Below are 22,491 nucleotides of genomic sequence, written 5' to 3'. Positions count from 1 at the left end.
AAGAAAAGATTTATTAAGATGCAAATTGTTCCTCTCTTCTTGCCATTGTGCTTTCAGCCATTGTTGTGCTGTGTGTTTAAAATTTAGGACAGTTTATAATATAGAATAACAGGTACAGCTACGAATATAGCACTACAATAAATCTTACAGAAATGAGCTCTCATTGAGATTTCTCTGTATTTATAACTCGACGCGGGAAGGCAGAAATCAATGTAATGCCATCTGTAAGGTAATTGGACTCGTATTTGCACTACGAGAACTCGTTGGGCATTTTGCTGTGAAGTTTGAAGAATTGTTGTACAAGAAATTAAATAACTATAAAAATGGATAAAAAATATTATCTCTAATAGTGACTGTAGCTAATACAGCTTTAGCCGTATATTGATTATGTTAATGATCTATTGTGACAAGATCGGAATTAGATAAGCTCTCTAAATACTCTTTTCTAGTCTAATAATTTATATCATGTATATGTAAATGTATATTTCTTCAGTTTATACAATCACTGCACTAGGATTACCCTTGCCATGTTTCATGGTGCGCTTGTGTAATTTGTACATTATTAACCTTACGTTTTACTCTATTTGCGAAAAGTTGTGAGTGTTTCTAATTACTTCGCAATTATCTATGTACTGTACATGTATGTGTATATATGTATATGTATACTTATGCATGCGTGTATACATGTATACACATATTTAAAACTAGATTTTTACAATAAACACGGAGGTTTTACTATATTCACATACGGATTTCTGTGTATAGGTATACTTGAACTAAAATATCCTTATCTCTAACACGGAGTTCTTCGTAATTCGTATTTGTTCTTGTAACCCAATGTCCTACATACGATGGCAAAAATCGAGATCCAACTTGACTGAGTCTCAAAGCCCTGTTGACATAAAAGCAGCTATTTGATAAAAATCATAGTTTATAATTTACACAGCCCATTGCATGATATTTCATTATAAATACATATGTTTCAATGTATTCAGGAATAATTTATCAAATATACAGAGGTCATGTGCAAATAATAAATGAATTGATTCGACCGCAGTTTGATGTATTCATTAGAGCTTTAACAATAAATTTAAGCTTTGTTACTTCTTTTATTTTATTATGGATAATCAAAAACATTTCCGACTGTTCGTACTGTGAAAGCACGGGGAATTGAACCAAATGTAGCAAAAGATTAGAAACAGTGTATGTAGAGTACGGGTATTTTTCTAACAATGCAAACACGTGCCGCTAGCTTAGTTTTGACATATCTAGAATACCACGCCTTGCGAATTAGCTTTCCAGACAGAGATGAATGATGAATTTTAAGGACTGCATTATCGTTGTTGAATATTCTATGCCTCATGGGAAAAGAAAATCTGTAACGATAAAATTGATGCACTGGATCATCGTCGACTTTAACTTTTGAAATGTCCTACCATTTCCGAACACCTCCAATCATCCTATTTATCTATATTACTAGATTAGCTATGATACGAAAAGAGAAGAACTATTCATTTCGAAATGGGATTCTATTCGACGCGCGCTCGATGTATTCCATAACATTAGTATTCATAATTATTCCAACAACTTTTCATTTGCTCTCTCGATCTTGAATTTTCATAGGCATAGAATCGAAACGTTGTTTAAGCTGGTCGCAAGTGAAGTATCTGCGTTGGGTGGAGGAGCAGAATTGTTTTTCGAAAAGTATTCGGATGGAAAAAAATTCAGAGTAACTGTAATACATCACGGATGCGTTAATTTTGAACGAGATGACACGGATGCTTCGTATATGAGACAGTATTTAACGCTGCGTCGTGATTTAAAGACCTAGAAAGATGATAGGGAGAGAAAGAACGACGCTTCTTAACATTTCGAGTGTATTTTAACACACATTTGAAAGATACGAGCGAAATTTTTCATCATCCAACTGTCGCAGAACGGCAGCGTTATTAGCCGAGCCGTTCACTGAAGAATATATCCTCAATCAACGGCTGACCATCGAAGGGCCTGGCCGCTTGAGTCTGGAATCGGCAGGAGAGATGAAGTGTGTATTTCTCGTATGAAACGTGAAAACTAAAAGCATTATACATCATATCATATCATCATACACCGTACACCATACATCATACATCATACATCGTACATCATACATCATACATCATCATACCTAGTATTACAGTTCGAAACCAAAGTTTGAATTTTCGGATGTTCGGAAAGTGACGTCACCAATCTAAAATCGGCTAGCCGAGTTCCTCAGTCTGGTAACAACCGCGCAGTAGAGCGGACGGTTGAGAGTCGCGCTCCGCAAATTTCGAGTACCGGGTTCTCAACCTCTCGGATCCCGCGCTTCGGGTCCGCTACGTATTTCGAGTACCGGGTTCTCAACCTCCCAGATCTCGCGCTTCGGGTCCGCTACGCGGTGAAACTCGACTTCCAGGATAAGCACTCCGTGGTTCCTGGTTCACGTTTACAATAAATAATTTCAATTCGTTTTTCGCGCAACCCCAAATTCCGTAGCTGTCAGTCCGCTGATAAAATTTCTCGACTTCCGGGATAAGCGCTCCGTGGTTCCTGGTTCACGTTTACAATAAATAATTTCAATTCGTTTTTCGCGCAACCCCAAATTCCGTAGCTGTCAGTCCGCTAATAAAATTTCTCGACTTCCGGGATAAGCGCTCCGTGGTTCCCGGTTCATGTTTACAATAAATAATTTCAATTCGTTTTTCGCGCAACCCCAAATTCCGTAGCTATCAGTCCGCTGATAAAATTTCTCGACTTCCGGGATAAGCGCTCCGTGGTTCCTGGTTCACGTTTACAATAAATAATTTCAATTCGTTTTTCGCGCAACCCCAAATTCCGTAGCTGTCAGTCCGCTGATAAAATTTCTCGACTTCCGGGATAAGCGCTCCGTGGTTCCTGGTTCACGTTTACAATAAATAATTTCAATTCGTTTTTCGCGCAACCCCAAATTCCGTAGCTGTCAGTCCGCTAATAAAATTTCTCGACTTCCCGGATAAGCGCTCCGTGGTTCCCGGTTCATGTTTACAATAAATAATTTCGATTCGTTTTTCGCGCAACCCCAAATTCCGTAGCTGTCAGTCCGCTAATAAAATTTCTCGACTTCCAGGATAAGCGCTCCGTGGTTCCCGGTTCATGTTTACAATAAATAATTTCAATTCGTTTTTCGCGCAACCCCAAATTCCGTAGCTGTCAGTCCGCTAATAAAATTTCTCGACTTCCCGGATAAGCGCTCCGTGGTTCCCGGTTCATGTTTACAATAAATAATTTCAATTCGTTTTTCGCGCAACCCCAAATTCCGTAGCTGTCAGTCCGCTAATAAAATTTCTCGACTTCCAGGATAAGCGCTCCGTGGTTCCCGGTTCATGTTTACAATAAATAATTTCGATTCGTTTTTCGCGCAACCCCAAATTGCGTAGCTGTCAGTCCGCTAATAAAATTTCTCGACTTCCGGGATAAGCGCTCTGGGGTTCCCGGTTCATGTTTACAATAAATAATTTCAATTCGTTTTTCGCGAAACCCCAAATTCCGTAGCTGTCAGTCCGCTAATAAAATTTCTCGACTTCCGGGATAAGCGCTCTGGGGTTCCCGGTTCATGTTTACAATAAATAACTTCAATTCGTTTTTCGCGCAACCCCAAATTCCGTAGCTGTCAGTCCGCTCATAAAATTTCTCGACTTCCAGGATAAGCGCTCCGTGGTTCCCGGTTCATGTTTACAATAAATAATTTCGATTCGTTATTCGCGCAATCCCAAATTCCGTAGCTGTCAGTCCGCTAATAAAATTTCTCGGCTTCCAGGATAAGCGCTCCGTGGTTCCCGGTTCATGTTTACAATAAATAATTTCAATTCGTTTTTCGCGCAACCCCAAATTCCGTAGCTGTCAGTCCGCTAATAAAATTTCTCGACTTCCATCAACCATTATCGATGGTTGTTCGAGGTGGTTGAAGGTGGTCGGAGGTGGACGAGGAGGAGGACGAGGAGGACGAGGATTTGAGCTGAGTGAGTAAAACACTTTTATAATATTTGATGGCAATTGTAATTATATTTCATCTGAAATATTACAAACTTGTCACGTTTACAATAAATTATTTCAATTCATTTTTCGTGCAAGCACATATTCAGTAGCTATGAATAATCTTATAGAATTTATTATATTATTAATTGAACAATTAATATTCTTATAATATTTAATGGCAATTGTAATTATATTTCATCTGAAATATTACAAACTTGTCACGTTTACAATAAATTATTTCAATTCATTTTTCGTGCAAGCACATATTCAGTAGCTATGAATAATCTTACACAATTTATTATATTATTAATTAATCAAATAATATTCTTATAATATTTAATGGCAATTGTAATTATATTTCATCTGAAATATTACAAACTTGTCACATTTACAATGAATTATTTCAATTCATTTTTCGTGCAAGCACATATTTAGTAGCTATGAATAATCTTGTACAATTCATTGTATTATTAATTAATTTATTAATTACATTAATCCTTACACAATATTTTTGATGTGTTCCTATACTAAAAATATTCATTACTATTCCAGGTATTACCCGAGGTGATCGGAGGTGGACGAGGAGGAGGACGAGCTGGACGAGGAGGAGGACCAGGTGCACGAGGAGGAGGACGAGGTGGACGAGGAGGAGGCGGGGTGGGTCGTGGGAGAGGACCTCTCCTCTCCTCAGAGGAGGGGAGGGGAAGGGGCAGGGAACGGGGCGAGGTGGGCGGGGAGGGGGAAGGGAAGGGAAGGGATGGGAAGGGAAGGGCAGGAAGGGAAGGGAAGGGAAGGGGTGGGGCGGGAGGGGAGGGTGACGGGAAGGGGGGGGGGAGGGCGGGCGGGAAGGCGGGAGGGAGGGAGGGAGGGCGGGAGGGCGGGAGGGCGGGAGGGCGGGAGGGAGTGGAGGACGGATGTCAATGCGAGCCTGTTAGAGTTAATAGAGCAGTACGCACCCCCCCCCCCCCCCCCCCCCCCCCCCCGCGCCCGGCCGCCCACCCCCCCTCCCTCCCGCCCTCCCGCCCTCCCTCCCTCCCGCCTTCCCGCCCGCCCCCCCCCCTCCCCGTCACCCTCCCCTCCCCACCCCACCGCTTCCCTTCCCTTCCCTTCCCTTCCCTTCCCTTCCCTTCCCGTCCCTCCCCTTCCCTTCCCTTCCCTTCCCTTCCCTTCCCTTCCCCCTCCCCACCCACCTCTCCCCGTTCCCTGCCCCTCCCCCTCCCCTCCTCTGAGGAGAGGAGAGGTCCTCTCCCACGACCCACCCCGCCTCCTCCTCGTCCACCTCGTCCTCCTCCTCGTCCACCTGGTCCTCCTCCTCGTCCAGCTCGTCCTCCTCCTCGTCCACCTCCGATCACCTCGGGTGATACCTGGAATAGTAATGAATATTTTTAGTATAGGAACACATCAAAAATATTGTGTAAGGATTAATGTAATTAATAAATTAATTATTAATATAATGAATTGTACAAGATTATTCATAACTACTAAATATGTGCTTGCACGAAAAATGAATTGAAATAATTTATTGTAAATGTGACAAGTTTGTAATATTTCAGATGAAATATAATTACAATTGCCATTAAATATTATAAGAATATTATTTGATTAATTAATAATATAAGAAATTGTATAAGATTATTCATAGCTACTGAATATGTGCTTGCACGAAAAATGAATTGAAATAATTTATTGTAAACGTGACAAGTTTGTAATATTTCAGATGAAATATAATTACAATTGCCATTAAATATTATAAGAATATTAATTGTTTAATTAATAATATAATAAATTCTATAAGATTATTCATAGCTACTGAATATGTGCTTGCACGAAAAATGAATTGAAATAATTTATTGTAAACGTGACAAGTTTGTAATATTTCAGATGAAATATAATTACAATTGCCATCAAATATTATAAAAGTGTTTTACTCACTCAGCACAAATCCTCGTCCTCCTTGTCCTCCTCCTCGTCCACCTCCGACCACCTTCAACCACCTCGAACAACCATCGATAATGGTTGATGGAAGTCGAGAAATTTTATTAGCGGACTGACAGCTACGGACTTTGGGGTTGCGCGAAAAACGAATTGAAATTATATATTGTAAACATGAACCGGGAACCACGGAGCGCTTATCCGGGAAGTCGAGAAATTTTATTGGCGGACTGACAGCTACGGAATTTGGGGTTGCGCGAAAAACGAATCGAAATTATTTATTGTAAACATGAACCGGGAACCACGGAGCGCTTATCCTGGAAGTCGAGAAATTTTATTAGCGGACTGACAGCTACGGAATTTGGGGTTGCGCGAAAAACGAATTGAAATTATTTATTGTAAACATGAACCGGGAACCACGGAGCGCTTATCCTGGAAGTCGAGAAATTTTATTAGCGGACTGACAGCTACGGAATTTGGGGTTGCGCGAAAAACGAATCGAAATTATTTATTGTAAACATGAACCGGGAACCACGGAGCGCTTATCCGGGAAGTCGAGAAATTTTATTAGCGGACTGACAGCTACGGAATTTGGGGTTGCGCGAAAAACGAATTGAAATTATTTATTGTAAACATGAACCGGGAACCACGGAGCGCTTATCCCGGAAGTCGAGAAATTTTATTAGCGGACTGACAGCTACGGAATTTGGGGTTGCGCGAAAAACGAATCGAAATTATTTATTGTAAACATGAACCGGGAACCACGGAGCGCTTATCCTGGAAGTCGAGAAATTTTATTAGCGGACTGACAGCTACGGAATTTGGGGTTGCGCGAAAAACGAATTGAAATTATTTATTGTAAACATGAACCGGGAACCACGGAGCGCTTATCCCGGAAGCCGAGAAATTTTATTAGCGGACTGACAGCTACGGAATTTGGGGTTGCGCGAAAACGAATTGAAATTATTTATTGTAAACGTGAACCAGGAACCACGGAGCGCTTATCCCGGAAGTCGAGAAATTTTATCAGCGGACTGATAGCTACGGAATTTGGGGTTGCGCGAAAAACGAATTGAAATTATTTATTGTAAACATGAACCGGGAACCACGGAGCGCTTATCCCGGAAGTCGAGAAATTTTATTAGCGGACTGACAGCTACGGAATTTGGGGTTGCGCGAAAAACGAATTGAAATTATTTATTGTAAACGTGAACCAGGAACCACGGAGCGCTTATCCCGGAAGTCGAGAAATTTTATCAGCGGACTGACAGCTACGGAATTTGGGGTTGCGCGAAAAACGAATTGAAATTATTTATTGTAAACGTGAACCAGGAACCACGGAGTGCTTATCCTGGAAGTCGAGTTTCACCGCGTAGCGGACCCGAAGCGCGAGATCTGGGAGGTTGAGAACCCGGTACTCGAAATACGTAGCGGACCCGAAGCGCGGGATCCGAGAGGTTGAGAACCCGGTACTCGAAATTTGCGGAGCGCGACTCTCAACCGTCCGCTCTACTGCGCGGTTGTTACCAGACTGAGGAACTCGGCTAGCCGATTTTAGATTGGTGACGTCACTTTCCGAACATCCGAAAATTCAAACTTTGGTTTCGAACTGTAATACTAGGTATGATGATGTATGATGTATGATGTACGATGTATGATGTATGATGTATGGTGTACGGTGTATGATGATATGATATGATGTATAATGCTTTTAGTTTTCACGTTTCATACGAGAAATACACACTTCATCTCTCCTGCCGATTCCAGACTCAAGCGGCCAGGCCCTTCGATGGTCAGCCGTTGATTGAGGATATATTCTTCAGTGAACGGCTCGGCTAATAACGCTGCCGTTCTGCGACAGTTGGATGATGAAAAATTTCGCTCGTATCTTTCAAATGTGTGTTAAAATACACTCGAAATGTTAAGAAGCGTCGTTCTTTCTCTCCCTATCATCTTTCTAGGTCTTTAAATCACGACGCAGCGTTAAATACTGTCTCATATACGAAGCATCCGTGTCATCTCGTTCAAAATTAACGCATCCGTGATGTATTACAGTTACTCTGAATTTTTTTCCATCCGAATACTTTTCGAAAAACAATTCTGCTCCTCCACCCAACGCAGATACTTCACTTGCGACCAGCTTAAACAACGTTTCGATTCTATGCCTATGAAAATTCAAGATCGAGAGAGCAAATGAAAAGTTGTTGGAATAATTATGAATACTAATGTTATGGAATACATCGAGCGCGCGTCGAATAGAATCCCATTTCGAAATGAATAGTTCTTCTCTTTTCGTATCATAGCTAATCTAGTAATATAGATAAATAGGATGATTGGAGGTGTTCGGAAATGGTAGGACATTTCAAAAGTTAAAGTCGACGATGATCCAGTGCATCAATTTTATCGTTACAGATTTTCTTTTCCCATGAGGCATAGAATATTCAACAACGATAATGCAGTCCTTAAAATTCATCATTCATCTCTGTCTGGAAAGCTAATTCGCAAGGCGTGGTATTCTATTCTGTTTGTATTATTAGAAAAATACTCGTACTCTACATACACTGTTTCTAATCTTTTGCTACATTTGGTTCAATCCCCATGCTTCCACAGCACGAATAGTCGGAAATGTTTTTGATTATCCATAATAAAATAAAAGAAGTAACAAAGCTTAAATTTATTGTTAAAGCACTAATGAATACATCAAACTGCGGTCGAATCAATTCATTTATTATTTGCACATGACCTCTATATATTTGATAAATTATTCCTGAATACATTGAAACATATGTATTTATAATGAAATATCATGCAATGGGCTGTGTAAACTATAAACTATAATTTCTATCGAATAGCTGCTTTTATGTCAACAGGGTTTTGAGACTCAGTTCAGTTCGTCCTCCTCCTCGTCCACCTCCGACCACCTCCAACAATCGCCAACCACCTCGAACAACCACCGATAACCACCTCGGGTTGTACCTGGAATAGCAATAAATATTTTCAGTATAAGAACACATCAGTAACATTACGTAAGGATTCATATAATCACAGGTTTTGTTTTTTGGCTGTAACTTCCGATGCGTTGATTGCAGCGTATTGGGACTGCTCATAATCGATTTCTCTCGCAAAATTACGTTGGGGTAATGCCACAATTAATTCATTCCTGATCTTACTCCTACTCCCACTCCTATATTTACATCTTTCCACGATCCTACTCATACTCCCGATCCCACTTCTGATCCTACTTCTACTTCTACTCCTACTCCTGATCCTATTCTTGATCCTACTTCTACTCCTGCTACTGATCCCACTACTATTCCTACTTCTGGTCCTGATCCTACTTCATCAAATATCATGAAAATGTTAAACTCATCGAGCACAAACCTCGCCCTCCTCGTCCACCTTGTTTTCCTCGTCTTCCTCGTCCTCCTCCTCGTCCTCCTCCTCGTCCAACTCCGACCACCTTCAACCACCTCGAACAACCACCGATAACCACCTCAGGTTATACCTTAAATAGTAATAAATATTTTCAGTATAAGAAAAAATCGAAAATATTGTGTAAGGATTAATATAATTGAGTAATTGATTAATTAATTAATTAATAATAGAATAAATTGCATAAGCTTATTCATAGCTACTGAATTTGTGCTTGCGCGGAAAACGAATTGAAATAATTTATTGTAAGCATGACAAGTTTGAAATATTTTAGATAAAATATAATTGCAATTGCCATGCAATATTATAAAAGTGTTTCACTCACCGAGCACAAATCCTCGTCCCCCTCCTCCTGAATCACCGAGATTACCCGCAACCGTCCCTAACCACCTCCAACGAAAACCGCCAACCACCTCGAGTTATACCTCGAATACTCATAAATATTTTCAGCGTGAGAACAAATCGAAAATAATGTCTAAGGTTTGATATAATTTTTCTATCGACATATTTTACCAAAAAGATTATGAGAAGATTGTAAAGTTATAGAAATTTTATTAGCGCACTGACAGCTACTGAATTTGGGCTTGCGCGAAAAACGAATTGAAATAATTTATTGTAAACATGAACCAGGAACCACGGAGCGCTTATCCTGGAAGTCGAGTTTCACCGCGTAGCGGACCCGAAGCGCGGGATCCGGGAGGTTGAGAACCCGGTACTCGAAATACGTAGCGGACCCGAAGCGCGGGATCCGGGAGGTTGAGAACCCGGTACTCGAAATTTGCGGAGCGCGACTTTCATCCGTCCGCTCTACTGCGCGGTTGTTTCCAGACTGAGGAATTCGGCTAGCTGATTTTGAATTGGTGACGTCACTTTCTGAACATCCGACATCCAAACTTTGGTTTCGACCTTTAATACTATGTATGATGATGTATGATGTACGATTTATGATGTATGATGTATGATGATATGATATGACGTATAATGATTTCAGTTCTCACATTCCAGACAAGAAATACGCACTTTATCTTTCCTGCCTATTGCCGACTAAAGCGGCTTGGCCCTTCGATCGTCAGGCGTGGACCAAGGATTCATTCTTCAGTTAACGAGTCAGCTAACGAGTCGAAATGTTCTTTGCTCTGAAAATCACGAAACAAATTCAACTTAACCACCTTAGACTTCTGACGGAAATTTCAACGATTTAAAAAAATGCTGGAATCAATTCTTTGATGCACTGTTTCGACGTAATTTTGCGAGAGAAATCGATTGGGCGCAGTCCCAATGCGCTGCGATCAACGCATCGAAAGCTACAGCCAAAAAACGAGAACCTGTGTTTTCGACATTTTTCAGCAGGTGCTTTTTCAGTCGCCATTTCCCTCCTGTTGGTCCTACGCTCTTTGCGCTGCGTTTTTCGAGTTCCTGAGAGTCCAACTAGTCAGGTAAGGGTCATTCAAATCGAATCTGAGACCAAAAATTTTCGGCTCCAAAAATGAAAAAAAAGTAAGGCCAACCCCTTTGTATTTTTGGTGAAAATTTTCGCGTTTTCGAAAAGTGCCGGAATAAATGCTTTCATGCATTATTCCGACGTAATTTTGCGAGAGAAATCAATTGGGCGCAGTCCCAATACGCTGCGATCAACGCATCGAAAGTTACAGCCAAAAAACGAGAAACTGTGTTTTCGACATTTTTCAGCAGGGCTCTTTTATATCCCACCATAGACAATGTCTATGATTCTCACAGTTTCGTCTCCGACGACTCCACGAACTGTAGCCTGCTATGGCCTGCTAATATTCCTTCTCCGTGAACCGGACGCTACCACTTCCACAACCGTATCTCCCATTTTGTGGTGCCATCTAACACAATATAGGTTCTTGGAATCAACTATCCGAGTGCATCGTCGGTAAGAGCATAACAGTAACCGATTTTAGAATACTCCACCGTGCTTAGCATCATCGAGGCAGTGGATGTTTATAATTTGTTCAAATTCGACCAGTTCAAATCATGATCTTTAGAAAGGTGTTTCGTATCATCCCTTGCTTTTCTGTTGTTAAATACTTGCAGGGATACGGATCAGTTACCGACATGTGATTACCGACCTATCGTGTCAGAGGACTGTACGTTATCAGTGTTACGAAAAAGTGAGCGTGAACTCTCCTAGACTACTCTGTCATCATGCATCGTGATTTCGAATCCAGCCGATAGTGTCCGGTCTTATCACATCAATTATTACCAGCTCAATTCGAGATCAAAGTATTGCGTGACAGGCAGGCGGTTTGGGCCTTCACGTAACGTTGAGGAATCGCTTGAAATTATTCATTAAAAATGCCTTTGGATATTCCCGGGTTTGCGTATGCCGCTACTGTTGCTGCGGGTGGCATACTGGGTTATGTTAAATCTAGTGAGTATGTTTTAACTTCCTCATTCGGAAATTCCTATGCGGTCAGACTTATTTTTTGCACTCTCACGTTAGTTTGTTTTCGGCCTCTTCATATCAATTGATACATCTTTTGAGCATGGCAAATCTAATAATGAATCATGGGTTACAATCATCAAATTTTACAATAATTTTGTTTTGATCTTGTTCGTACATCGTCATTTCTCAATTGTTTAGTAGAGTATGTGCAATCGTTTCTTGTGTCATCGATTTTCGTACACTTTCGTTGATCCGATATGTATCTACAGCTTGATCACATTCACGATTCGTTACCCATGATATCTGTCTTATCTTCATTGTTTCAAACTTGGCAGCTTTCATAAGGCACCTTATCTATAACGTCTGACTCCATTGTAGGACATCGAGGATTTAAAGTATCTCGTTATTTATTCATTTCAATTTTTAATTTTAATTTTCATTTTAACTCACATCGATTGCAGCTAATTGGTTTCTACGAAATTCAGATCGATATAATTCTTAAAATTTATTTCCACAGATTCAATACCGTCATTGGGTGCTGGACTTTTGTTTGGTTCACTGTTGGGTTTCGGAGCATACCAAACTACACAGGATCCAAACAATTATGGGATGTTGTTGGGTACAAGCGCAGCTCTCGGCGGCATAATGGGCTACCGATTCTATAATTCTGGAAAAGTTATGCCTGCTGGTGTGATTACCGTCATAAGGTAATAGGTGCATTCATATTTGGTAGGAATGTTAAGGTTTATTACATATCAGATTATGTCGATATTGGATTTTACCATCAATTTAATAAAATTCTTCCAGCACTGCAATGGTGGTCAGGCTTTTGGTACGGCATTTTTCACCGTCATTAACAGGAACAAAGCACCAATGAATATTTTGACTTGTATAATTTAATCCATATTAATTTGCACAAGTAATTCAAAGGTGCAGCCGTATTACTGTGCAACTTTACACTCTGGGTATATGGTGATTGTTGTGTATGATTTTGTACTCGATAGTTTTATACGTAGATTGCACTCAACATTAATCACAGTGATACGTAGTGTGATCTCGTTGTAATTTTATCAAAAGAATAAATAAAATTTCTCGATTATTATTCATTGTATTTTAATCTCATTTTATTATGCACTCCCTGTAGTACTTTGAGATGAACTCCTAGATTAAACTATATGACGCTGAATTTATTGAAAGCTTCCCAATCCATTCATCAAATAATCTGAACACTTTTCAGATGAATCAGGTCAACCTACATCATGAGTAACAAACGAATTCCTCTATTTAAGGAAACGATAACAATTTGCTATACAAATATATGCTTAACTCTTCTGTTATTGATACTTTAATGTGGCTGGGTTGTCTCTTCACCCTTCGCTGAAAAATAAATTGAATTACAAATCTTCGCATTCCGTTTGAATGAAATTTTCCGTATTGCATGAAATCTTTCGTAGAAAGAAATGATAAAAAATTTTAAATGATCTAAATAAATTTTCCCTTATAATTTTATTCACTTTATTCCGAGTACAATTTTCAGTGATTTACGGGATACTTATCACACTCATCATTTTTCATCACCATCAGGTGAAAGTAGATATACGTCTTACATTTTACGATGCACGATGAACATTCAACTACCGAATTTCTATCAAGGTATGAGCCGATTTACCAATTACGATTAATCAATCGGTTATAACGCAAAGTCACCGCGTAATGTTTTGACGCGATGTGCCGAAATCTCCAAGTATCAAACTTTCTAATTTATTCTGCAGCAAGTAACGACTTACGTATTAAAATTGGCAAATACTGTAAGTCATGTAAGGGTTACATTTCGAAACGTTATGTAAAACTAAATATATTTATATATTTATAGCTTATTTTTAATCGTATATAAATTATTTCTAAGGTGCTCTGTTAGAGACTCGTGAAAACATTTGTAGGTAACTGAATCCACCGGCAGGGCAACATAATTGCTATTGTCTGCTAACACACATATCCCGTATAGATAATCTAATAGTAACTTAAAATAAAATTAACGCATAGCGTACTTAATGAATAAAACAGACATGGTTGTCATATGTACAAATTGATAATCGTCAATGAGTAACGACGGAGACCACAATACTAAGAATATATTAATTGGAATGGAATATTTCAACCCAATTATTTGTGACTCATCAATAGAGGATTAGGCTTATTGTTTTTAAGGCGGTGAAGACATGTGTAACGTTATATATGTATAACTAATTGAACTTAATAATTCGGCGTTAACGGTTCTGCCGCAATAACATCAATATTTACACCCAACTGAAACGCTCAATTCTGAGCATTAGTCTACTTCCAGCTTCCGGAATGAGCCAGATATACCACCCAACCCATCACTCGTAGTTGACGTGCAGTTATCTTTCGAAGAGAGCTCAATGTACATGTCATCCAGGGCTTTGAGCTCGTCCCGTTTTGCGTGCAGCGTTGTTTTGAAAGTTGCTGAATACCGAGAATAAGACACGTTACTGTTGCAAACTGTTACGTTACGCAGAAGGTATATACCTCAGCTTCCGTGTGAAAGTTACAAAGAGACTGTTGCACGAACAAGACGGATAAATAAATGCTTGTATAAAGATGAATACTATTACTCACCAATCATTTCCGCCATCGGAATTTCACCTCCGTATTCTTTTGGCAGGATCTTTGGATCGACTGCTAGTTTCAGCTCATCCAGATTTTTGTGCACCTACAAGAGACGGAATAAGAGAAAGGTTAATTAAATCCAGCGCCATCCTGGTCAACTACCATTTCCCCCTTCGTTACAAATTTCTCCAACGATTGTTCGCAGTCTCACTTACCAGAACGCGTCCTTTAAGCTTGTCGTTGAGAAGCGAGACTGCAAATTCAATGATCTTTGTGGCATAGCTGGGAATGTTAATGAAATGAGTTTCCTTGTGCCGCATTGGTGTGCTGTTTTGAATGCACCTCAGCATATTCCTTATATCCGTTAACGACCACGCACTAAGATGGCCCATTGTCAGTCCAGACTCGTCGTTCACATGGCTATACCCGTGAACCTGATTTTCCTCTTCATCCATCAAAGTTTCGACCACTAAACTGTGCGCCCGAGCCATTTGAGCCGATGTGAACTTGTATGGATCGAATCGTCCTGAAGCCAATATTAAATGCATCGTTATAATTTCCCCAATATCAAGTTAAACAGCACCTAGAATACTATTCGATTAGGTGTAGTGTATTATGAACAAGACGATAACACGCCGGTTTCATATATCGTACGCTGTCGAGGTGAGGGTAAGAAATGAATTTTTGGGCATTCAAAAGCTTCTTACCGGCACAAGATAAGATAACTTGGCGACCAAGACGATCCCTCTGAGGAAGAGGAACCAGATAACCGCTGTCTATGATGGCTTCCATAGCAGGGTCCTTGATGTCCAAATTTTGAAACCAGTTCGGGTACAGTTGTCTGATGGTTAGGTATCGTTCGAGCATGTCCTGGGCCAGAGGAACGCTGAATTTTTTTGTTCTAAGAAATCTGAGCAGAAAGACTGCGTCTGTTCGGCAGTTTTTGATTTTAGGATGCTTGAGTATCCAGTGCCTAAGCTGCGAGAGGGCATGTTCACGGGTTTTCTCATCTTCTCTGAGTTCTACCCTTGCGGCCGTCTGGGTTTCTGGACTTAATCCGCACTCATAACCCTCTACTTGGTGTTGACCTCCCATACCCATTACCTGAAACCAAATGTCAAGTTACAATTTTTATGCAGTCAGTGATCACCGGTATAACGGTTTTCGTAAGAGGAAAGTGGAAATAGGTTGCTTTCACTCGGCAAATATAACATAATCATTCTTGCTTGATTAATGTAAAATTTCTCCACCGGGAGTCGTGAAAATGTAACGATAAGTACAAGGGTAAAATGCATAAGTACGTTCCACGTAACAAATCGTATAAACTTGAATCGATGGCGAGCATATTGTTCACGAACTATGACCACGTTCAAGCAAACTTTCGATTCCTATATTATACATATACATTACATAGTACTTTACGCAACAAAAAAATTATTACGTTAATAGTTGGCGATTTTTCATATAAGGAGGCCTTGAGAGGGAGTACCGTCGCGGACTTGTTCCGAATTCTCAAAGCGAACGAAAACAAAACTTGTAACGAATTTCGTATGGAAACTTGGTGCCTGCTATTTCATAATCATCTCCTAACACATTACAAAAGCATATTCGTGACTGCGTTAACCAATAAGCGATCTAAAGAAAATGAAAGTGAACACACGTATAATGAGTCCGACGCTCATTGATGTGTGCGGCAATCAACTTTCTATTTGAATATTCTACCTGACACTAAATTATCCCGGAAATCATATAAATCGTTAAATGCATATCAGTCTAACAGGACTGGCATCAATTAAATTTATGGTTAAATACTGTATCGTTAATATTTCATTTTATAGATCAACGGCCCAATCAAACGTACGATCAAATGAATAGAATGAATTCAAGTACCAAATTTACCAGCAAATCTTCAGGAACTCAAAATATGTGTCTAATCGTACAGCTGAAAAGAAAAATAATTAAAACATTACGAAGTAAGCTGAGGTGACCAAATTGTGGAAAAAATGTCAACTGAACGAAAACGAGAAAATCCAAGTACATGAAACTGCCATGTTACCGTTGAACTCTTCAAATGATTTCTAATATTTGAAGAAAAAGAAGATTATTATTACTCACTGCCGACTGGGAGAGGGCGCTTCGTAAGGAAGGAATTATTATAAACCGATTTTCAATTCACAAAGTGTTTTCGTTTCCACTGCAGGTCGGGGTTAACAAATGTTTGAAACGTAAAATTAATTCGAAGGTTTAAACGCACAACCGTCACAGGTCTTGTTCACCGATCGCACTGACTAACTCCAAGAGAAGGACACTCGACGGAGCTAGACCGAAACGGACTGAGGTGTTGATCGTCGTATGCCCAAAACCGAAATAGTCCGGTCACTACGATTTCCGTCCAATTTAACTCCACGGGCAGCAACGTAGCCGCGTCTGGATTCGGTTGTCCCTCACCTAAATTTCGGTATTTCACTTTAGTTTCCCCCCAAACACCTGGAAAACTTATTAGTTCACGCCCACGGCTATACTAGGGGAATCTTCGTACGATTACATCCTAAATCTAATTACTCGGAACGCTATACGAATTTTGAAAGTTACCTAGCCGCTTCTGCAGCAACGAGCCTACAGTACATGTATCGCCTGCAGGATCCGTATTCAACTTTGCTCAAGCAGCAGATCCCTGGACGAAGATTCACTTTCTTCTCCTAGCCTTCGTCTATTTTACTTTCACTCGAACCGCGGGGGTGACCCTCAACCGCACCAACGAATAACAAGGCCATTTTTTCTCCCCGTCATAGAGAAACACGTTGAAAACGGTGAAATTGCCGGTCTTCAAATTTTATTCAATGAGTAAAATTAACTTTCCGGACAAACTCTGATTCGACTCATACGACGTTTGAAGTGAAAATTATTGCGTAGAACGTGGCTTGTAATTCCGACAGAAACAGGTCAAAGTTCCTCAAATGAGCTGACGCATGTCATTGTGTATTGTAATTATTGCAACACAATTCTAGCTTCGTATTGATGGTTGGTACTGCTATTATGGTGTGACTTATGAGCACTGTGATGTCGTAATCGTGACATTCAAAAATTAACTCTCTTAAATTATAATTCCGTCTCAGCTCGATCTGACGGATTGCGAAATGATTTTAACAAATCATCAATACTGCATACACTTTTTACAGACGTTCTCTCGCAACGAAAACGAGCATTGCTGTGTGAACGTAGGCACAGGTCTTACTTTAAAGAGCAGACTGCATGAATTTGAATAGCTGTGCTCATTTTTCTCCGTCAATCTGCTAATGAAATACAGTCAAGATTGACATAACTCTGTACAAACAAATTTTGATTAACATTTCCTGAACGTGACTCGTGCGGGTGCTATGAATAAGGCACAGACACATTCACATGGGATTGGAGACAATTTTATTCGAAGAACATCAAAGAGCCGAAGGCATATCGTTTCGATAACAAACCAATATTTTTTCAAGGAAAATTTTTAACGACCTGTTGTTTCATTGAATTTTGTCGATTTCGAAATACGAAAATTAAGATGGTTATTTCCTTGAGATACCCAAGTGATTGTAAGTCCCGACTATAAATATGACTAATTGCTAATTTATCACTAACCGATTTTAAAGTAATTCCGGGATAGATTCGGCACTGTGTTTCTACCCTGCTGCCTCGACCTTAAATTACACAAATGCCCTGATTCGTTTTGATAACAACCAATTGAATATTATTGTCTTCACATTAAACATGGACGAAGAAATAAAACAATATCACGGATGCGCACGTACTACATCTATTCGTCGAATATAAATTAGGAAAAATTCACCATTTTCATTTAAGATATAGATAAAAAAAAAAAGAACATACTGATAGCTCGTATACTTGAACAACACACCTCTCGAAGTTGGACTGTTCCACGGTAGTTTGTGCGTCAAATGTAACAACAACAGCGTAGATTTTTCCTGAATATTTTTCGCAGTTCATGCAACCAATTTGCAAGTAAGGTAACAAACGCAATTTAAAACATCAATATAGTATTGAAACAACACTTTTTCCATCCATGGACCTACCCACTGGTTGATTGTTTGGTTAATTTATTGTAGAGAGTCAACAAGATTTACCATTCATATAGTCATAGATAATTTTTTCTACATAAATAGTTTATTATTCAATTCCGTGGGACATGCATGCGAATTGAAAAAAAAAAAAAAACTACGATTACCTGGGAAATACCCTGCAGCTGATGTGTACTCGAAGTGCGTACACTCGTGTACTTAAAAATTAGCGGTCCTTAGGTTTGCTAATGGCGTTATACCCTAGCATTCATAAGGATTTCCTCGTAAATTGAACGCTTGCTCTTGAAGTAAATATGCATAATTCAACAGGCATGCGAATTGTTATGCTAAAATATTGGCTGCTAGCGTTAATGTGGCAATGAGGCGTTGGCCGCGTAGAGTCTGTTCGGAATTTTAATAAGTAATCTTCAAAGTAATAAACCAAAGCTCGCATCCGTCAAAACCCAAGAAAAACGATGACTGGAGCTGACATCGACACACGACTGTTTTCAGGTGGCTGCTTAAAAATATGCGATAATAAAGTCGCAAGATAGAAGTACAGACTACGATTTTGCCAAGCAATTTCATGCGGTACGTTTCTTCGTTGATCAAATATTATGAGCTTGTCAAAAGTTCCTTGAAAGAAAACTGGTTATGAGGGTAGGCACGAAAGATGTTGAAACGTACACGACGATATTTGAGTGCATGAGAGAACAATTGGTCGACGCGGACGTATCGATGAAAGGGTTACTTAGACAAGTATATGAAAGTTGAGAAGCTTTCGTTGATGAGGGCTTGAGTAAATAATGCTTTTTCCTCCTTGTACTTTACCAATTCTAATTGATATGCGGATTATCAAGGTGTTTTATTTCAAAACATCAATCCATTTGATAATGAATCACGCGTACTGCACCTCCACAAATGCATTTTAACCCTACTGAAAATAATCATGTGTTAAATTATAAAACGTTATGATTGAAATTCACGTATAATTTATTGCATGACTTGTTTTGTAAAAAAATCACATTATAAATTACAACAGCACGAATCATCCGATATATTAGATCAAAAATCGTATAAGGATTACACAGCTTACTATATCATTTTTATACCGGATATACCCAATTTACCGCTAGTTGATAGCTGCGTTATCGTTTGAAAATTGTTGCACATCAACTTCGGATCTAGCCAATGGATCTAACAATTCTAAACAAGATAGGTAATAGCAGAAATGGAAACGAGGCCAGTCTCATTGAGCTGGTCATTCTAGTGCTCACATTATTACATACGCGTATGTTCCTTGACTGGGCAAAACCAGGGCAAAGATTATGAAATTCTTGTCCTAACTCTCAGGAGAGGTTCAATAAACTCAACTATGTAGAATTACAAAACTGTTTACTTTCGATAATTTATACCTGTATTTATCTACAGCGTGCGAACGCATACCTGCCATGAACCATCCGTAGCATTGTACACACGTACTCATTTTCAGTTGAAGGTATTCGACACAAGGACGTTTAACTTAGCGATTCCTGTCCGTGAAGATGGTGTTTACTTTTCAATCGACAAGATGCGCTTTGCTAAATTAAACATTTCAAATTTACTGCTTACTAACGTAAGACAAACGGAGAATGACTATTGAGAATTGACGGTACGGCGTTGTAAAATGATCTCATGCTCACTGAAGAAATTTGAATAATTCAAAAGAATTGCTCAGTTTTTTTTTGTCTCGTCTTTGTTGAACATTTAATATAATTCCGCTGAATAATCAAAAAGCTATGAAGCCATCAAAATTATGTCCGAAAGCAAAAGCAGCAATAAATTGTGTTTACTCTGTGCTTTGTTAAAATTTTTCATTATTTAGCCGTGATGAATTTTGCTCACGGCATGCATATCAGTAAATACCTGAACCATCAATGATATCCAAATGCAAGTTTGATTAAATCAAATTTTTCTCCGAATCCGCAAACAACGATATGCATTTTCTGGCCACCGTATGGGAGTGATGTTGACCACTGGCAGGCACAATGATTAATGTTCATGTTTTCGGATGTTCTCGAACGATCGAATGCAGCTGAATTTTCAAATTGTATCGACCGCAAGAAGGTATCACTAATGCTTGTTATACATGTGAACCCTCACGTCGTCAATGGGTGTTAATAGCTTAAAAATGACAGCTGTCCGTGTTCAACCTGTTCTTCCATACTCGTCACATAATGCCCTAATGCCTCATTTCCCATGCAGGTTTTGTGATGGTTTAAATCATACAAGTTTTCGTTGGAGCAAAATTTATCATCAGCTCTGATCTATGGTGGAATCATTGAGAAATTGCTCGCGAACGTGATACAGCGATGAAAGATTTCTTGCCCGCTTAACTCATGTTATGGACGGTACGTATAAATTCCGGCGACCTACTTCTGAATTTACGAGCATTGCAACATTATTAGTTCCAAAAATTGCAAAATGTCACCGAGTAGTTCTTGCGCATGTATTCGTGTAAAATGACATTGTTAATTACCATCTACGCCTGTGGTCGTATTTGAGCAACGTAGGCTTTTGGTTTCTGAATACCTATAACACGGCGTCGCTGTTAAGGTACCTAATTGGTTTGATAATTAAGCAGAACAGAAGTCAAAGTGAAAGGTCGTTAGTTGTTGGCACGAGTGTAAATAAATGCCACTGAAAGTACAGTTTCCTATTATTTACCGGTATCACCGTTTTCGGTACGGCGACTTACGCAAAGATTTGAAACAAGAAAGGGTTGATTCACAATTTATACAACGATATTCCATCGGGTGTCGAAGCGTGCGTACGCATATTCGGTTCAAAATGCATATCAGAAGCAGCGGGATTTAAATTCGAATAATTTAAAAGGCATTGAAGCATTGTGGTAAAGCACCGGGATTATCATAAAGAGAAAAGCGAATGGTTGGGAGGATAAGAGACGTGTGTGCGGGCAGAAAGTAATGGCAGGTATAGACTTACCGAAAGGTTCAGTTTGCCAAAACACTTGGTCCAATCACGAGGGCTGTACTGGTTGCGGTGCAGTGGTATTCTTCGAAATCTTCACCGCATGACTGGTATACCCCTGTTCGAACATACAACAATTAGTTGACAGTATTGTCGAGGCCGATGTAATTCCCTCCAGAGCGTACGCGCATGCGTTGCAGACGACTCACCTTTCTCCCTGGAGAGTATTCAACGTCGAGACCGATGCCTCGGAGTTCCTCTCAGCTCTGAGAACACCGGTATCCTCTCGGGCGATCATATTCCGTTCTAACCAGAGATACACGGTAAAAAGTTTTCCTCCACGAAGTGAAAGGAGAACGATGATGGGATCAGCGGTGGTCAAGACTAGGGCCAAGTCCAAAAGCCCTTTGCCGATCTTGGAACGAACGTATCCATAGGATAGAAGCGTATACATGATGTCAAGGAACTCTATGTTCCCAGGCTAGATTTTGTTCGTAGAGGCACGTCTCTCTCTCAGCTCAGGTTTCGTAACTATTTCGTAACACTAGACACCGATTGGGTCACTGCAGCTTCGTATCCTTATTCGAACTGTTGGATTAACACTTGACTACTGCTGGTCGGTCAAAGTCCCATACATTTATCTTACAGTCAGATCAATCAGTCGTTTCTTAAATGACCTTTTCGCAATGATGTATTTCTACCTCACGATTCTTTGGCTTTGGTAAATTTTGCTTGCTTCGATACCAATCATCCTACTGCAATTAAGCTCTCTGTTGATCAGGTCTTTCGGCATTCTAAAATTATACAGGAAGATAAAAAAAGTAAAATTTCATTTAGCAATCACTTATTATACAGTCGGTCATGAATGCTGCGTCCACTCTAGCGGACGCGACAACTGCAAGCACCGCAGGTTTCAGTAGATGGAAGGTGGTACTGGCACCACGACTTTCACCAGTATTTGAGCTGGTTTGTGGTTGCACCATCGGCTGGGATTTCAACTTGTAGCTTCGGGCTGGACTGCAG

At 39.8% G+C, this 22,491-nt stretch overlaps 2 protein-coding genes and 1 long non-coding RNA gene across 7 annotated transcripts; 1 reads left to right on the top strand and 2 right to left on the bottom strand.

Moving 5' to 3' along the window:
- Positions 1 to 9,021: 9,021 nt before the first annotated feature.
- LOC124179211 lies at positions 9,022 to 11,306 on the bottom strand. 3 transcript variants are annotated; one of them, XR_006869981.1, is made up of 3 exons: positions 11,110 to 11,306; positions 10,420 to 10,535; positions 9,022 to 9,472 (listed from the first exon to the last, which is right to left on the bottom strand). It is a non-coding gene; the product is annotated as an uncharacterized LOC124179211 (long non-coding RNA). The 3 variants fall into 3 exon arrangements; XR_006869980.1 differs by having other exon boundaries at positions 11,135 to 11,303; XR_006869982.1 differs by lacking the exon at positions 11,110 to 11,306 and adding an exon at positions 10,725 to 10,745.
- Positions 11,307 to 11,390: 84 nt separating this feature from the next.
- On the top strand, positions 11,391 to 12,911 carry LOC124179207 (transmembrane protein 14C). The gene is made up of 3 exons (XM_046563414.1): positions 11,391 to 11,794; positions 12,327 to 12,516; positions 12,617 to 12,911. The coding sequence occupies exons 1-3, from the start codon at positions 11,719 to 11,721 to the stop codon at positions 12,684 to 12,686; spliced, it is 336 nt and encodes a 111-aa protein (XP_046419370.1). The 5' UTR covers positions 11,391 to 11,718; the 3' UTR covers positions 12,687 to 12,911.
- On the bottom strand, positions 12,663 to 22,237 carry LOC124179192 (clavesin-2). 3 transcript variants are annotated; one of them, XM_046563394.1, is made up of 6 exons: positions 21,678 to 22,237; positions 21,484 to 21,586; positions 15,145 to 15,541; positions 14,653 to 14,963; positions 14,447 to 14,540; positions 12,663 to 14,293 (listed from the first exon to the last, which is right to left on the bottom strand). In XM_046563394.1, the coding sequence occupies exons 3-6, from the start codon at positions 15,536 to 15,538 to the stop codon at positions 14,139 to 14,141; spliced, it is 954 nt and encodes a 317-aa protein (XP_046419350.1). In that variant the 5' UTR covers positions 15,539 to 15,541; positions 21,484 to 21,586; positions 21,678 to 22,237; the 3' UTR covers positions 12,663 to 14,138. The 3 variants fall into 3 exon arrangements, with proteins under 3 accessions (XP_046419350.1, XP_046419352.1, XP_046419351.1); XM_046563396.1 differs by lacking the exons at positions 21,484 to 21,586; positions 21,678 to 22,237 and adding an exon at positions 17,030 to 17,239; XM_046563395.1 differs by lacking the exons at positions 21,484 to 21,586; positions 21,678 to 22,237 and adding an exon at positions 16,553 to 16,813.
- Between the last annotated feature and the right edge of the window lie 254 nt (positions 22,238 to 22,491).

Source organism: Neodiprion fabricii, chromosome 3 (genome assembly GCF_021155785.1).
Source record: "Neodiprion fabricii isolate iyNeoFabr1 chromosome 3, iyNeoFabr1.1, whole genome shotgun sequence".
In the NCBI taxonomy this organism is placed as follows: Eukaryota; Metazoa; Arthropoda; class Insecta; order Hymenoptera; family Diprionidae; genus Neodiprion; species Neodiprion fabricii.
This window is presented reverse-complemented; position numbering and strand designations above follow the sequence as displayed.

Coding starts and splice junctions, on each gene's coding strand:
- LOC124179207 (XM_046563414.1), top strand. CDS start 11,719: ATGCCTTTGGATATTCCCGGGTTTGCGTATGCCGCTACTGTTGCTGCG. Junction 11,795..12,326: donor ACTGGGTTATGTTAAATCTA/GTGAGTATGTTT, acceptor TTATTTCCACAG/ATTCAATACCGTCATTGGGT. Junction 12,517..12,616: donor GGTGTGATTACCGTCATAAG/GTAATAGGTGCA, acceptor AAATTCTTCCAG/CACTGCAATGGTGGTCAGGC.
- LOC124179192 (XM_046563394.1), bottom strand. CDS start 15,538: ATGGGTATGGGAGGTCAACACCAAGTAGAGGGTTATGAGTGCGGATTA. Junction 14,541..14,652: donor AGCTTAAAGGACGCGTTCTG/GTAAGTGAGACT, acceptor CGTCTCTTGTAG/GTGCACAAAAATCTGGATGA. Junction 14,294..14,446: donor TCCGATGGCGGAAATGATTG/GTGAGTAATAGT, acceptor CTCGGTATTCAG/CAACTTTCAAAACAACGCTG.